At 54.8% G+C, this 16558-nt stretch overlaps 2 protein-coding genes across 2 annotated transcripts; both read right to left on the bottom strand.

Annotated features, from left to right (window-relative positions):
* Window positions 1-326: 326 nt before the first annotated feature.
* On the bottom strand, window positions 327-5698 carry TVP23C (trans-golgi network vesicle protein 23 homolog C). Its single transcript, XM_058038677.1, has 7 exons — window positions 5655-5698; window positions 3945-4027; window positions 3634-3778; window positions 3118-3207; window positions 2434-2565; window positions 2225-2353; window positions 327-1569 (listed from the first exon to the last, which is right to left on the bottom strand). The coding sequence occupies exons 1-7, from the start codon at window positions 5655-5657 to the stop codon at window positions 1537-1539; spliced, it is 615 nt and encodes a 204-aa protein (XP_057894660.1). The 5' UTR covers window positions 5658-5698; the 3' UTR covers window positions 327-1536.
* A 2007-nt stretch (window positions 5699-7705) lies between these two features.
* On the bottom strand, window positions 7706-15864 carry LOC131092425 (F-box/WD repeat-containing protein 10-like). The gene is made up of 11 exons (XM_058039103.1): window positions 15771-15864; window positions 15552-15679; window positions 14547-14675; window positions 13985-14097; window positions 13402-13599; window positions 12720-12841; window positions 11967-12115; window positions 11485-11627; window positions 10530-10688; window positions 9444-9652; window positions 7706-8550 (listed from the first exon to the last, which is right to left on the bottom strand). The coding sequence occupies exons 1-11, from the start codon at window positions 15862-15864 to the stop codon at window positions 7706-7708; spliced, it is 2289 nt and encodes a 762-aa protein (XP_057895086.1).
* Window positions 15865-16558: the final 694 nt, after the last annotated feature.

The raw sequence follows: 16558 nt of genomic DNA, 5'->3' as shown, positions 1-16558 counted from the left end.
CTTGGGGGTTGGATTGAATTTGGCCTCCTCACAGTGATTCCCCAGAAATGCCTGATCCCTTGGATGGAAATGGGCACTGGAGCTCCTCTGTGTGTGCGGGACTGAGCAAGGGGCACCTCTGAGTGCCCTCCAAAGGAGAGGAGCCCTGGGGACACAACGACTGCAGCTCTGTGTGCTGGGCAGAGTTTGCCCAGGGAAAACTGCAGAGCCCTGGCTGACAGAACTGTGCCAGAGCTGCAGGAACAGTTTAAATGGACAATAAACTCCTGCTAGAGGGGCCTGACAAGGACACGGGGCAGAAATGAACCACAGGAGGGAGGTCTGGGCTGGTTAAACAAAGCAGCATTTTATTTTCAAGATTTTATAAATACATATTTACAAAAGGAAGGTATCAATCAGAATTAAACAAATGTACAGCTGCCAGTACTGCAGAGCACAGGGACAGGAACCAGGGCAATGCCACCCCACAATGCACAGCACACAGGAGTCAGAGAGAAACCATCATGTAAATTCTTCGCTCACAATCCTGACCCAGAACATTCAGCACCTGCTGCTGTGGAAGCACAGGCTCCAGGGCAGAGCCCAGAGAGGGAGCTGAGCTGGTCCCAGTGCAGGGATGAGCTCAGTGCCACAGCAGTGCCACCCCTGTGAGCACTGCCCCCAGCCAGGGCCCTCCCCAGCTCAGGGGCAGCACACCTTGCCAGTGCCACCCTGTGCCAAGAAGCCCCATCCCCACACCCTGCTGGCCTGAGGAGCAGCCCCATGGCCCCAGGGTCCCCTCCAGGACAGGCCATGGCCTCAGTGTGACAGGCCAGGCACACAAGGCTGCTCTCACAGCCCTGCAGCCTTCTCTGGAAACTGCTTCTGCTCTTCCACTCTCTCCAGACAGGCCCAGCCCTGCAGGGATCCCCCAGATCCAGGGATTTGGAATGTTCTCCAGGTCTGTGAAGGCTTCAGAAACCAGGGCCAGCTCACAGGTCACCTTCTGCAGCTGCCATGGGACCTCAGGGATCTTCCAGCAGCTCCATTTCCTTCAGATGCCCCTCACTGCAGCCACTCAGAGCCATTCCAGTCACACAGTGAGGGATGCAGGGCCAAAAATTCACAACTTAAACTGTAGCAACAACCTCCAAGAGCCAAAGCTGAGAGCCCACAGCTGAAAGCACCCAGGCACCAAGTGCTGAAGGAGCAGGAGAGCTCCCAAGGCTTGGCTTGTACATGGCTTTTCTGAAGAATCTCCAGCAAATTTTTTTTAACTCATCCAGTAGCTCTAAACCTCTATGAAACCCACTCAGGTTATCTTTTGATTTAAAGTTTAAGCAAATTAATTCTTGTTAATCAAACTAAAGAGAAGACCTAAACACAAACTGCTAGTGGAAAAGGGAATATAAGTTGCCAGGAGTGTTAACCTCAAGTCTTGCACAATTTATTTACTTCTTTTGATTCACACCTCGTGTGCAGCTCCCAAATTGGTCAGAGCAAGTTCTCTGCTGGTCACTGCTGGGAATGCAGCCTGGCTGGAGGCTCCCACCACACTCAGGATGCTGCCTGGTCCTCTGTAGCCATGGTCTGCAGGAGGCAAGATCAAAGAGGGCAGGAGAACTCTGTGAGCCACTACTGGGATTCTGGGGCCAAACATTCATTTCTGCCAGAGCCTGAGACTGGCCTGGGCACCGGGGTAACCCCTGCCAGGGCACAGGAATTCAGGAGAAACCAAGAAGGGGATGGGCCCAGCACAGAGTGCCAAGAGAGGTCATCAGTGTTTGAGCTTCTGACCACACTGATGGCAGCAATTACAGCAAATATCTGTGAACCTGTGGCAGCCAAAACACCTCTGCCAGGGTCATCAACACAGCCACAAAAGGCAGCAGTGGGGTGAACTGGGGTGGCTGCTCCTGCTGGAACATTTGTTCCCTTTCCTGCAAGGAGCAAACCCAGAGCTGGGGGAGAACAGGAGCTGCTGAAGAGCCTGGTGGGGGTGGGAGAGAGCACAGAGGGCAGGGGCAGCCCTTTCAGCCTGGTGTTACTCCCAGCACAGCAGACACATTCCAGTAACTCCCATGGCATGGACCCACGGCACCAGCCAGTACCCCAGCACTGGGTGACAGCAATTAGCAGTGCTCTGAGCCTTAATTAACGGGGCTCAGGGTCCCAGTGCACAGCTCAGAACACCAAGGAGCCCCTCGTGCTTTCCCCAGGGATCCCAGAGCCCTGGGGGCCTCACCTGCCGCAGGAACTGCTTGCCCAGGTAGCTGGTGGCCATGCTGGTCAGGTTCTTCCTGCTGCCAACTTTACACCTGATGTAGCCATAGAGGTTGGCTCCCTGCAGCACCACCCCCATCACCACCACTGCCTGTGACAGGAAAAGCATCAGCAGCTGGCAGCCCCTGGCTCAGACAGGGCAGAGCCAGCGTGCAGCTCAGGGGCACTCACCAACCACTTCACTTTGAAGGAGAACAGAGCACTGAAGGCAAAGATCACCCAGATCATGGGGCAGGTGATCAGGCCCAGCCAGAAAATTCGGGACTCTGCTTCAGATGAGGTCTTACCCCCTTGTGCTGGCACCTGAAACAGAAAGGAACTGGCAGTGACCAGGCTGCTCCACCCCACAGATCCCATGTCCTTAAAACCAGGGCAGAATCCCCACACCCCCTGGGATTTCCCTCCACACAGCAGCACTGGGTGCTTCCAGGACTGATTTCCACATCACACTCTGCAATAGGAAGTGTTTCTACTTAAGAGAATCTTTTCTGAGTTTTCTCTCAGAATCACTGGAGGCAGCAGCATCAAAACTCTTGGAATGCTCGGGGCTAGAAGGGTAATTTGGGAAAAATGACATTTCCTGCAAGGTTCAGTTACAAAGCTTAGAAACAGCCAAAGGAGTCATTTCCTACCTCCAAAACTACAGACTTACAGTACATATTAAACCACATCAGTACATCATGAGAACTTTTTAATAACTCAACAATGAAAAAGCTCATTCCCCCCAAAGCAGCCTGCACAGATCAGTGGCTGCCAGCAGAAGTTCCCTGTGCAATCTCCCCTCTCCAGCTGCACACCCAATACCAGGGGCTCATAAAGCAGACAGGAGTACAAGGTCAGAGCCAAATCACCAACCTTCCTGGCCTCAAACACCCAGTGACTTCTGCCATCATCATCCACCTGGTTCCACCAGCGAAGGCCAACCATGAGCCGCCCTGTGACATTCTGGAAGAGAGCAGAACCTGTGAGCTCTGGGTGCTCTGCCAGAGAACCCTTCTGCCACAGCTCAGGGCTGGGCTGCTGCTTTCCACAGTGCCTGTCTGCCTCACACGGGGAGAATGAGAGCCACAGCAAGCCCTTCCTCAGAGATCCAGCAGGTCTGTGGTGCTTCTGAGCTAGTAACAAAGCCTGTGCTGCCTCAGAAGGGAGCCTCACAAATGCTCTCCACTGGACCTTCCAAAGGAGCCAAGTGCACAGAGATGTCAGAGTTTATTTCATAAAGCTCTGCAATCCCCCCAGCACTTGAGAGTATTTTGAGGTATCATTTTGTGGGAGAGGCACAAATAAATGACTTTTCTGAGACACGAGCATCGCTGTCAGTTATTTTTACACAGCAAGACAAAGACAACAAAAAGCACAAGGGGAACTCACCTTTACAGCCCAGAAGTCACAGGACAGGAGGAGGATGATGGTCACCATGCAGGCAATGAAGCTGCTGGTTAGGAGCTCACAGAGCAGGTAAACAACGATGGCACTGACTCGGAAGAACAGGTGGAAAAATGATGCCACTGGGTGCCTGGAATGAAGGACAGGACAGTCACAGCTCCTGCAGACAAGTGACATTGCCAGGGTAAGGGTCAGCATTGTAACACAAACCCAGTGTTCTGAAAATACATGAAATAACTGCCTGGGAGCTGACACAAGGCAGAGACATTCCAGAAACTCCCTCTGTCACCACCAACCTTATTTTTGACTTTTTGGATCTCCTGGATGCATCATCATCTGCGTCAAAGAGAGACACATCTTCGATATCATCACTGCCGTCCTGAGGTGGGGAGCAGAGGCAAAGGGTTACAGGAGAAAAATGAAACACTTTTCAACATCAGCCTGGGACAGTGTTCATCACCCAGAAAACCACAGAAGCACCACAGGATCAGAATTCATTTGGGAAGAAGGTGAAGATTAACCACAAACAAGCCTACAGTGTGATCTCAGAAATGATCATCAGGGCTCAAGTTGGTAAGCTGCAGCTGGGCTGAGCCCCTAAGCTGATCACACACCCTGCTGTTCCCAGGTGTGCAAGGAGCACCTGGCTCTGGCACACCTGTCCCTGGCACACCTGGCCCTGACATGTGCTCTCCTGGCCCAGTAACACCAGCTGAGAAGCTTCAGCTTCCCCATGTTTTGCTGCTTTGGAATGTGATTTGGAGAATTGTTTACCCAGCATGTGAATTGTTTTTACTTGATGACCAATGACAGCCACCTGTGTCGAGGCTGTGAGCAGTCACAAGATTTTATTATCATTCCTTTCCTTTCTTTTCCTTGCTAGCCTTCTGATAAAATCCTTTATTCTGTTCTTTTAGTATAGTTTGAATATATAATTTTCTTCTCATAAAATAATAAATCAGCCTTCTGAAACACGTAGTCAAGATTCTCATCTCTTCCCTCGTCCGGGGACCCCTGTGAACACCAGCACATGTGCCAGCAGCTCAGTCCGTGTCACACACCGCCGTGTCACACACTGTCCGTGTCACACACCGCCGTGTCACACACCGTCCGTGTCACACACCGCCGTGTCACACACCGTCCGTGTCACACACCGTCCGTGTCATACACCGCCGTGTCACACAGTGCCGGGCACGGCCGTGTCACACACCGTCCGTGTCACACACCGTCCATGTCACACAGTGCCAGGCACGGCCGTGTCACACACCGTCCGTGTCACACACTGTCCTTGTCACACACCGTCCGTGTCACACAGCCGTGTCACACACCGTCCGTGTCACACACCGTCCATGTCACACACCGTCCATGTCACACACCGCCGTGTCACACACCGTCCCTGTCACACACCGTCCGTGTCACACACCGTCCATGTCACACACTGTCCCTGTCACACACCGTCCATTTCACACACCGTCCGTGTCACACACTGTCCCTGTCACACACCGTCCGTGTCACACACCGCCGTGTCACACACCGCCGGGTACGGCCGTGGAGCCCGCGGGGCCCTTGGTACGGTCAGGGCAGAAAGCGCCTACGAGCCCCGCAGCTCGCCCGGGGCCTGTGGGAAAGGGAGTCCCGCTCCGCGATCCTATGATCCTATGATCCATGCTCCGGCCCCTGCTCCGGTCCCGGTCTCGGTCCAGTGTCCCATGGCCGAGCCCCCGGTCCCAGCCCGAATGCCGCTCCCGGTCCCGGGTCCCACGGCCGAGCCCCCGGTCCCAGCCCGAATGCCGCTCCCGGTCCCGTGTCCCCCGGCCAAGCCCCCGGTCCCAGCCCGAATGCCGCTCCCGGTCCCGTGTCCCATGGCCGAGCCCCCGGTCCCAGCCCGAATGCCGCTCCCGGTCCCGGGTCCCACGGCCGAGCCCCCGGTCCCAGCCCGAATGCCGCTCCCGGTCCCGGGTCCCACGGCCGAGCCCCCCGTCCCTGTCCCTGTCCCGCTCCCGTACCATGGTCGGAGCCGCCACTTCCGCCCCGCCGCTACGTCACGGCCGCGGACCAATCGCGGCGCGTCCCGTGACCCCGCTCGGCCGCTCCGCCCCCTGCGCGTGCGCGCTAGCGGGAGCCGGGCCCGAGACGTGGCTGGGGCGGGTCCCGCTCCCGCCAACGGCCCTGAGGGCAGCGGGGGGGCCCGGGGGGACCCTGAGGGGCCCTCAGGGGAGCGGGGGCATCCCGGGATCCGGCACCGGCACCACCTGAGGGGGCCGGGGGGACCCTGAGGGACCGGCACCGGCTGAAGGGATCCGGGGGATCCTGAAGGGATCCCGGAGAACCGGCACGGCCTGAAGGGAGTGGGGAGATCCCGGGGAACCGGCACCGCCGGAAGGTCCCGGGGGAATCCGGGGTGCTAGCGCCTGAGCGCCTACAGCTGCAGGGAGGTGCTGATGTACGGACTCCCAGCTGAACACAGCCCTGTGATCCTCCTCACGTCGTCATGGCCAAAAAGGAACCAGCCCTTCCATGGTGTTTTTTCAGCGGCCTTTATTGAGGGACGCGTTTCCCGCGGGCTGTGGCGCGGTTCCTTGGCCGCAGCCGGGTAGATTTATCCTCATTCCCTGGGAGGAGCTGCCATCATCCATCGCTCCGTCCTGCCGGCACGGCTGCCCCGTGGCACGGTTCCATGGCCGCGGCAGGGTGGATTTATCCTCGTTCCTTGGGAGGAACTGCCATCGTGTGGCGGAACTGCCATCATCCATCTCTCCATCCTGCCCGGCACGGCTGCCCCGCGGCTCGGTCCCTGTGCCGCGGCAGGGTGGGTTTATCCCCGTTCCCTGGGAGGAACTGCCATCATCCATCTCTCCATCCTGCCCGGCACGGCCGCCCCGCGGCTCGGTCCCTGTGCCGCGCCAGCTGCAGCCTCCCCGCGGTCACTTTCGCTGGCTTCATCCCAGCGTCTGCGAGTCCGAGGTGGCATTGAATTAAACAAACCAACGCTAATCACAGCCCCACTGTGGGGACAGTTTCAGAGAGTTTAATTTCAAACCAGAACAGCTGCTGAAAGCCCCTTGGCATGACCATGGGCAGAACTGGCCTCTCTCAAATCTCTGATACAACAGATTTTTGGTACGCCCAGCCACTCAAAGCTAGATAAATAGCGTTTTTCAAATACTAGAAAGGCTTTGTCGTCCTATTAAGTTCTCAGCATTATTGGAAACCACAAAATGACAGAGTAGTTGGGGTTGGAAGAAACCCTAAAGACTATCCAGTTCCATCCCCCTGCCATGGACAGGAAACCTTCCGCAATCAAGTACATGTAGGCATTTATCTGCAGAAATGGGGAGATTGACCCCCTTACCCCATTTTGCATTTCATAGACATAAAGTCTAAGCTGCTTTCCACAGCAGCTGTTCCTCCCCAGGGCAGCACTGGAGCTTCCCTGCTGAACCTCCCCAGGGTTCCCTCAGCTCTGTCCAGCCTGGCCGGGTCCCTCGGGATGGCAGCACCTCTCTGGGGTCAGTGACAGACACCTCAGGGCACCCTGCCCATGGCCTGGGGCATTAATTAATGATGATGTTAAACAAAATCAGACCCAGCATCAACCCCAGTTACCGGCCTGCTAAGCAGACTTCGTGCCACTGATCCATTGGATTTCAGTCCACATATCTTCGGCTTCTACACCGTAATCAATCCACAAAAGTTTTGATAAGAAGTTTTTATTATTGTTCTCACAGGATTGAGCCCATCCTGAGCTGTGTTGGTGTCAGACAGTGCCATGTTGGTAACGACAGCAGGTTTAGGGAGTTAAATCCAGGAGAGGGCTCAGTCCATTTACTGCCTTGACGAATGGCTGAATATACCAACAGTATTTCTTAGAAAAACTTACAGTGGGGAAATGTTTTATACTGGTTTTTAAAACCACAGAGAGTATACTTAAATAAACTAAACATACTTAAATGTATATAAATGAATATATCTGTATTTTATACTTAAAGCCACATGGCAGACTCAGCTGGACCCCAGAACCCCAGGTCGTGGCTGTTGACTGGACCTGGGGATCACCTCAGATAAATGTGTTATGCCCAAGTTCTGGAGCAGGTGTTTTCCTCTCCCCAGTAAAAGAATCCACAGGTAGGCCTTTAATTTTCCTCAGCCAGGCTTTCCTTCTGGCTCTGTCTTTGTGTTCCGTGGGCTTTGCCTGCTGTGCCTGCTGCTGAGCTGCCACAGCTGCCTCGTGCAGCTCCTGCTCTGCTGTCAGGAGCCTGAGCCCACTGTCCCTGCGGGAAGTGTGGGTACAGGAGGGCTTTATTCTCCCGGGACCTCCATTCCTCATCTCTGCAGCCGTGCCAGGCGTTGGTTGGATCAGCTCTGAAGAAGCTGCGCAGAGATTGATGAGCTGATGCCTGTCTTTGGGACCAGGAGTGTCTTTCCCACGGCCACTGGGAGTTCTCCTTTTTCCCAGCGAGCCACAGAGCTTGGAACGTACAACACGGGGAGCAGGGATGGAGGATTTCACAGCGGGGCTGTGCAGAGAGTTCTCCAGCCTGAGCCGCAGCAGTTTGGTTTCAAAGGGAGTTGAGGTTTTTGTCACAGCCAGCGAATGGCTGTGCAGCCTGGCACGCCGGAGCTGGGCTGCCCGCTCCTCCTGGTGCTGCAGGGCCGTCCTGGGCACCGGCAGCTGCCCGGGGCGCTGCTGCTGCTGCTGGGCCGCCCTGGCCCTGGCAGAGAGCAGGCTGGGGCTGCGGCTGCCAGCGCCGGCCCTGCGGGAGCTCTGCAGCGTGCCGATGGTCAGCAGGAACTTGTCGGGGGACATGGGACTCCTTGGGTCTCTCTGGGGCAGCTCGCACTCCACAGTGGCCTCTGCCTCCTCAGCTGCAGGGGAAGCAGAGCCATGTTCAGCTTCACCACCTGTAGCCAGAAACAAAGCAACACATGTGGGGTTGAGAGGCGTTCCCACACACTGCAGAGCACAGAGTCAGAGAATCACAGAATAACTGAGTTGGGAGGGACCCACTGGGATCATCCAGTGCAGCCCCTGGCCCTGCCCAGCAATCCCACCCTGGGCATCCCCGGCAGCGCTGTGCAAAGGCCCCTGCAGCTCTGGCAGCCTCGGGGCCGTGCCCATTCCCTGGGGAGCCTGGGCAGTGCCAGCACCCTCTGGGGAAGAACCTTTCCTGATCTCAGCCTGACCCTCCCTGGCCCAGCTCCACCATTCCCTGGGTCCTGTCTTTTACCAAGCAGAGCATCAGTTGGCATCTGCTGGCCTGGACAGCAGGAACCTTTTCCCAGCCCATCACTTCATCTGCAATACTCAGTTTGTGGCTGGAGGATTTGTCATCACACTGCATTGAATAGCTCTGACTAAAAACAACATCACTGTGTTACAATTGAAAAGGTGCCTGTTTCTGGGCAGTTGCCTTTCCCAGTGATGGCAGACCCTGAATGTAGGTGTTCTCTCACTTTCCCGGGTGTTTGCAATGAATAATTCAAGCCCTGAATCAGCAGCGTGTTTCCAAGCCCACCAGCTGTGCGAATATGAATACTACTACTGATTTCTGTCTTACTCAGTTGGAAAATGACAGTGCCTGTCTTGAAAAATGTGTTGAAGTTACACCAAACCCTTGTAAAAAGGCAGAAAGGTTCCACGGAAGCCTAGAAAATGACAGAACCATTGAAATGGAACAGCACATCTGCTCTTGACAACAGCAGAGGGTCTGAATATTGCCTGGGCTGGAGGCAGTGGCTTCTTGGTTTGTAACTCAGTTTAGAAAAGCCAGAGAAGAAGAAGCTCAGTGTGATACTTTTGGGTCTTCCATGGCTCTTTGGTCTCTGGCGAGATTTTGGGGACTTGTCTGGAGCTCGCTGCGACTCTGCACTGGTTCCCTGGCGCTTCCCCTTCTGGGACCTCCTGTCCTGCTTCGGCACCTCTCTGTCAGCGGGCAGGGAATAGTCCCACACCACCTCCTCGAACTGGAGCAGCAGCAGCCTGCTGGGGGAGTTGGTCACCACCCTGCAGGAGGGAGGGGAGAGCCCTGAAAGCACAGCAATCACAGACACAGCAGGTCCTGCCTGAGGGGCTCCTGTACAAGACAAACCCCAGGGCCTCCAGCAGATCCGAGATCAGCATCTGTCCTGGAAAGAGCAGCAGCAATTGACCCCATCAATCAGACACTGCACAGTTTAACTTGTGCTCTGTGTGAGTCTCTGGTGCTCTTTTCATTCAGCTCCATGGCAAAATTAATTTTAAAATAATTGGGATGAAAATTTCCAGCAGTGGACAGAGCCAGATCAGAGTAGTGCTGAAGGATGGAAGTACCTAACTATGAATACCATATTGTCAGGGACGTCTAAGTGAGGATGGAAGGGCTGTGCTGGTCTGGTTGGGATGGCATTAATTTCTTCATAGCTGCCCATTTATTGCTGTGTTTTAGAGCGTGGCCAACCCAGCACTCAAACCACAGCAATGTTTTACCCATTGCTTCCGCAGTAACTGGGAGCCACCTTTAGTTAGAGGTGCAAAAGTGAATGAACCTGGAAGGATTTCTCATTATTGGCCTTTACAAAAAGGCTGTAGGTCAGGGAACAGGCAGGGACTGTCAGGTATTGGCTTGATTCTACAACCTCCTGAGAATTTCTGAATTCAGCTTTACAGTTGGTCTGTATCTTCAGCTGGTCTGTATTTTCAGTAGAGAAACAGGAAATTGTACATTGCTGAAGAGACTAAGGAAATCTTTTCAGCCACTGTGAACTAAAGCAGGTTATTGAAGCAGTTAAATAGTGGAGCCCTTTAAAAGTTATTTGCGAGAAGGAAAAACACACAGTTCCTTAAATTTCAGTGTAATCCATAAAATCTGGGCCAGAGCCTGCTGGCAGCGGCTGTCACCCACCTGTTTCCTGTGACACAGAGAGCAGACACGGGGTCCCCGCTGCCGCCGGGCTCCAGCACGCGGAGGCAGGTGCCAGTCAGGAAGCTGAATATCCGAATGCATCCATCAGCACAGCCACTGAGCACTCGGAGGTACAGGAACTCCAGGGACAGCACTTCCCTGAAAACACACCAGGCCAGTTGGCACTTCCATGGTGCTTGCACAGGGAGAAATGGTCAGCGAGCTCCTTCAGCCTGCAGGGGAAGCAGAGCTCTGGCTGCAGCGTCAGCCTGCGCTGAGGAGCTGATCAGGGCATTGCAAAGGTCTGACAGAGACCTCCCGGATCACTCCATGTCCAAACCAACAGCCCAGTGCATCCCCCACTGGAAGGTGTCCCTGCCATGGCAGGGGGTTGGAATGAGGTGGTCTTTAAGGTCCCTTCCAACCCAAACCATCCTGGGATTCTGTGATTCCATGCTCCCCATAGCAACCATATGGCCGTGGCCATCTGCTGCATTTGAAATTTCAGTTTTATGTCCAGGAAAATCAATGAAACCATACAACTCTCCAGTTTTCACAGTTCTAGATACAATTCAAGTCTGAGAGGATGGCGTAACACGCAGTTGGTCAGCATGAAACTGGGCCACCTCTATTCCTGCCCAGGTGATGTGACACCCTGTGGCACACAGCGAGGGATCCTTGCAATACTGGACCGTGCTCTGTCTGCCTTTAGCCATGCCTGGTTGTGATAAAGGGTTGTGGGTCTGCATTTCAGCTTGTTCCAGGTCTTAACTGAAAATGCTACTTGTGACCACAGGGTGCCTGACAGAGCCTTTGAGATAAAGATTGGTGCAAGTGGGGATATTTCAAATCCTCAGAATGGTAATTAAGGCATTTTCTGGTCCTGTAAGGGGTGCTTTTTCTTTATAATTTCAGTCCACTGTTGAATACAGCTTGAAACACATCTGATTCCTACTTGGGATGGAAGAAAGCCATCAGGCATCTCTTGAATTTTCCCAACATGCTCCATCCCAGGGCATATCCATCACTGCCCCCTGTGACGAGGTGCCACTGGTCAAAGGACAAGCAGAGAACTGGGCCTTGGTGCCTCTCTAATGTCTGCAAAGTAAAAACAGAAGGTGCAACACAATCAGTAATGGGGATGTAAATCTGTCTGAGGTGTCCCATGGCTTTCAGGACACCAGCCTGACATGGTTTTATGGTGGTATTGTACCAGTGCCCACCATGGATAACTGTGATTGTTTTATAGTCACTGAAATGTTCTGGGCTTGGTGCTGCTGCTGAGCTCCTGCCGTGGAATTACATCCCTTTCCCATCTTTATTACATGGGATTATTTTCTTTTTTAGAAAGTCTTTGGCAAATGCAAAAACCTGTGATGAACTAGCAGAGAGTTGTGACCATTTAGCACAGAATTATCCACCCCAGAGGAAACTCACCTTGATCAGAGCCCCTGTCTCAGCACTCCAGACCTTCACCAGCCCTCGGTGGCCCCCACTGACCACGTGGGTCCCGTCCATCCTCACTGCCCCCACAGGGCTGCTGTGCATCAGGGTCCTGAGGCATTTCCCACTCTCCAGGCTCCACACTGCTGGGGCAGCAAGGAGAATTAAAAATGTATCTGTGCCAGTGATGAGTTTTGGGAGTACAACATGCATTAAAAATACTATTGGATTACAGTCACACCTTGTACCTGCAGCTCTGTGAGGAGCTGAGTGTTGGCTTAAAAACCATAATTGCATGGCAAACAATTTAAATATGAAGTCCAGAAAAAGCACATCTTTTCCACCTTTATTCTATAAGGAAACATCTGGCCAAGCTGAAAGGTGATGCCACTTGCCCAAGAGTTGGGATGGCATTACAGCCACAAAGCCATTAATTCTGAATAAAAGCAGAAATAATGAGAATTTAGTCCCTGACACAATCAGAGACTGTGTGTGCAGTGTCCCCAGTGTGCCACTGTCCCCAGCCCCCTGCCCATGGTTCTGCAGTGATTCCCTCTGGCTGGGGGCTCCCAGTGCTCCTGTCCCTCCCCTTTCACCATTGCCATCCCCAGCTCCCAGTGCTCCTGTCCCTCACCTTTCACCATTGCCATCCCCAGCTCCCAGTTCTCCTTTCCCCATGCCATCCCCAGCTCCTGTCCCTCACCTTTCCCCATGCCATCCCCAGCTCCCAGTGCTCCCCTCTCTCACCTTTCACCATGCCATCCCCAGCTCCTGACACCAGGTACTCCTGGTGGGAATGCAGGCAGCTGATGGTCGCATAGTGACCCGTGAAGGTTCTCACACAGGCCCCACTGTGAATATTCCAGCACCTGCAGAGAGGAGAACTTTAGGTTCCTTCCATGTGGTTCCATTATTATTTCCTATTTAACGTGCCCAACTCTGCTCCCCACACCAGGTTAAAATCAGGAGCTGTTCCACTGAGGTGTCAGAGCACTTGCAGCGGTCAGGTCAGGCTCAGCATTAACGTTTGCCCCTGTCCTTCCCTCTCCCATCACTGTGGCAGGCTGGGTGTCCTGGCACAGTCCCAGCTCACCTGATGCTGAGCTCCAGGCTGGCGCTGCTCAGCAGGATCCCTCTGTCCCAGCTCACCTGATGCTGAGCTCCAGGCTGGCGCTGCTCAGCAGGATCCCTCTGTCCCAGCTCACCTGATGCTGAGCTCCAGGCTGGTGCTGCTGAGCAGGATCCCTCTGTCCCAGCTCACCTGATGCTGAGCTCCAGGCTGGCGCTGCTGGGCAGGATCCCTCTGTCCCAGCTCACCTGATGCTGAGCTCCAGGCTGGCGCTGCTGGGCAGGATCCCTTTGTCCCTGCTCACCTGATGCTGAGCTCCAGGCTGGTGCTGCTGAGCAGGATCCCTCTGTCCCAGCTCACCTGATGCTGAGCTCCAGGCTGGCACTGCTGAGCAGGATCCCTCTGTCCTCACGCAGGCACAGGGCTCTGATGAGCCCGGCGTGGCCGGGCAGCAGCAGCTCCTCCTTTCCTGCCGGCACTCGGAGCAGCCTCAGCCTCCTGCTGCCAGCAGCCACCCAGTGCCCGCCGCTGTAGTGGGCTGTCCTTGTCCTGTCACACCTGCCAGGGACAATGCCTGGGTGAGTTTAGCCAGCTGCAGGCCTGGCTCAGTACTGCCCTGCCTTCAGCTGGGCATGTGGGCAGAGCTCTGCTGGTGAATCCTTTGCAGGGCACCACCACAGCCCCTAAATCTGCACATCCCCCTTTGTATCAGGGTGGGCAGAGCGGGGAGGGCTCCTCCCAGCCCCACATCCCTTGGGATACACCATGGATCACCAACCCTTATTCCTTTAGAAACAGCTTATCTTGGTATCTTTATTTAAAAAATGGAGATTTCTTAATACTGATGCTGAGGGACCCTTCAACCATCCAGGAGGAGGATCACAGGGAATGGAACAGCTTTCCTAGAGCTGCTCTTGGCCCTGCAGCTGGGCACTCTACTCACTGCTCCATGAGGACACGGGTCTTGTAGGGGCCACAGAAGACATTCCTCTCTTCCAGCTCGATCTTGTCAGTTTTCAGTTCCCGATAGGCTTCCTGCAGACCCAAATCCTCTGTCTGATGGCAAGAGAAATAAGGAAAAGTAACTCAGAGAGGCAAGAATGCAGCATTATTCCATAGTATCGAACCTAGCAGCTCTAGGGATGAGCCCAGAGTAAGGAAAACCAGAGTGCAGCAAGACCCTGCTTAGTCCAGGGTTGTTCCCAGGCTGTGTTCTGTGGCATAAATGGAAGCCCCAAGAGCTGCACCCTTTATTCTGAGGGAAGAGAGCCCTGGCCCCAGGATGGCTGGGGACACACGGGGATGAGGCAGAAGTTTGGGAATGTCTCCCCAACTCCCTCCCTTGTGGGAAGGTGCTGAGCAAGCCCTGGTCCCTATGAACTGTTCAGGATGGGGAAATCCAAAGGCAGGAGTGGGAAAGAACAAAGCAATTCCAAATTCCCTGTGCTGTCTCCCACGAGCTGTCTCTCTCCTCCCCAAACACTGACATGCAGCATCCAACAAACCTTGGATTTACGCCTCTTCTTCTGCTCCTTGTCCTTCACTTCAGTGACCTCACCCTCATCGTTTAGCTGGGGAATTTGCACCTCGACTCTTTTAGCATAGTTTGGCATGGTTTTTCTAGGACACAACTCCTGGAATAAACCAAGAGAGGCGGGAGTCACTGCAGAGCCCACGCTGGCAGGGTGTGCTGCTGCTCCCCTCGGATGCTGGGGCTCCCTGCAAGGCTGAGCTGCACACTCTGCCTTCTCATTGAGACCTGGCTTACATTGAGCACTCTATCCACCTCAAGTTTAACTTCTGGTGAAAAATAATTGCTTTTTATCATTTTTTTCCACACTCTAGTCTTAAGCTTTTAATAAGCAGCAAAATTTTGAGCTCATCTCATCTTTGGCAGGCACTCGGTTGATTCAGAATCCAAACCCACTGAGATGGGAGGCTCTCAAAACACCTCAGTCAACACTCAAGATTCGTTTTTAGCCTGTGAAACCTTCCCTGAAGCCTTTTGTGAAGGTCAGCACAGAGCTGAGTCCAGACTGTCTCTTGGGGGAGGCTCCTTCACACCTCACTCTGTGGCAGGTCCTGCTGGCCAGGCCAGGCCTGTCCCAGAGTTCTGCACTGCTGTGTTCCAGCCATGGCCCCCAGCTCCTCACAGACCCCTTGCATTTCCCTTGCCCTGTGTGGAGCACGTGGAGCTCATTCCTGAGCTGCCCTGGGAGCTGTTGTAGCTCTGCCCAACCTCCCCCACCTCTGGAAATTTTCATTGTGACCAAATCTGCTGTCCTGAAGAATGCTTGGATGCATTTTTAGAGTCTCAGGCTCTCTAAAGGAGACTAAAAGCTATTCTTGTGACAGTGTGAAATGTCACCTGGCTTTGCTCTGGAGGTGGAAGGGCCAGGGCAGAGTTGGGTTGCAGCCTCTGGTACAGGAGTTCCCATTTAACAGCTTGGGCAGCACCCAACCCCCTGGTTTTAAAGTGCATAATGATGGCAGGAGCCCAGGTGTCCCACCTGCATCTGCAGGAGGTTCTTCGGGACCGTGTTCTGACACGCCTTGTCCTCCCGGACCCGCCTGACCAGGAACGCCCAGTGATCATTCACAGCAGAGCAGGCATCCAGGGATTTCTGATCCAAAAGCCCTGGCAAGTTCAAGGGACAGGTTGGCTGATCCCCTCTGGAAACCTTTCCTTCCCCTTAGGGGAAAGCCCTGGACAATCAGAGCAGCTTTACCCAGGATGGCCATGGACAGCTGGAATGGCAGGGCACGGGTGAAGTCCTTGGGCTGGCTGCCATCAGAGCCTGGCGGGAGCGACGCGGGAGCCATGGTGACATCTGCACCAGCTGGGGACAAAGGTGAGCTGGCCCCTGCGTCAGGACCTTCCTGGCAGGGCACTCAGTGCCTTGGGGCCAAAGGCACGTTCTGGTGCTCGGCCACTGGAAAACAGGGAATTTACAGTGCTGAAGAGCTCCAGTTTTGGTGCCACGGACAGCACCGCTGCCAGCAGCGCCCTGGGAGGGCTGCGTGGTTTGAAACTCCTCACTTTGGCTCTGTGCAAGCGACAGGAAAGCGCTGGGAGCGCTCCTGCTCAGCAGGACAGGACAGAGGCAGCCCCCAGGGGATGGACACGGGAGGTGACAGCCCCAGGGGATCAGCACGGGAGGTGACAGCCCCAGGGGATGGACAGGGAAGGTGACAGCCCCAGGGGATGGGCACAGGAGGTGACAGCCCCAGGGGATAGACAGGGAAGGTGACAGCCCCAGGGGATGGACACGGGAGGTGACAGCCCCCAGGAAACAGCACGGGAGGTGACAGCCCCAGGGGATAGACAGGGAAGGTGACAGCCCCAGGGGATGGACACGGGAGGTGACAGCCCCCAGGAAACAGCACGGGAGGTGACAGCCCCAGGGGATGGCACGGGAGGTGACAGCCCCAGGGATGAGCACGGGAGGTGACAGCCCCAGGATCAGCACAGGAGGTGACAGCCCCAGGGATGAGCACGGGAGGTGACAGCCCCAGG

The sequence above is a fragment of the Melospiza georgiana genome, chromosome 21 (assembly GCF_028018845.1).
Source record: "Melospiza georgiana isolate bMelGeo1 chromosome 21, bMelGeo1.pri, whole genome shotgun sequence".
NCBI classification, from domain to species: domain Eukaryota; kingdom Metazoa; phylum Chordata; class Aves; order Passeriformes; family Passerellidae; genus Melospiza; species Melospiza georgiana.
Note: the sequence above shows the minus strand (reverse complement) of the source record. Positions and strands in the feature narration are given on the sequence as shown.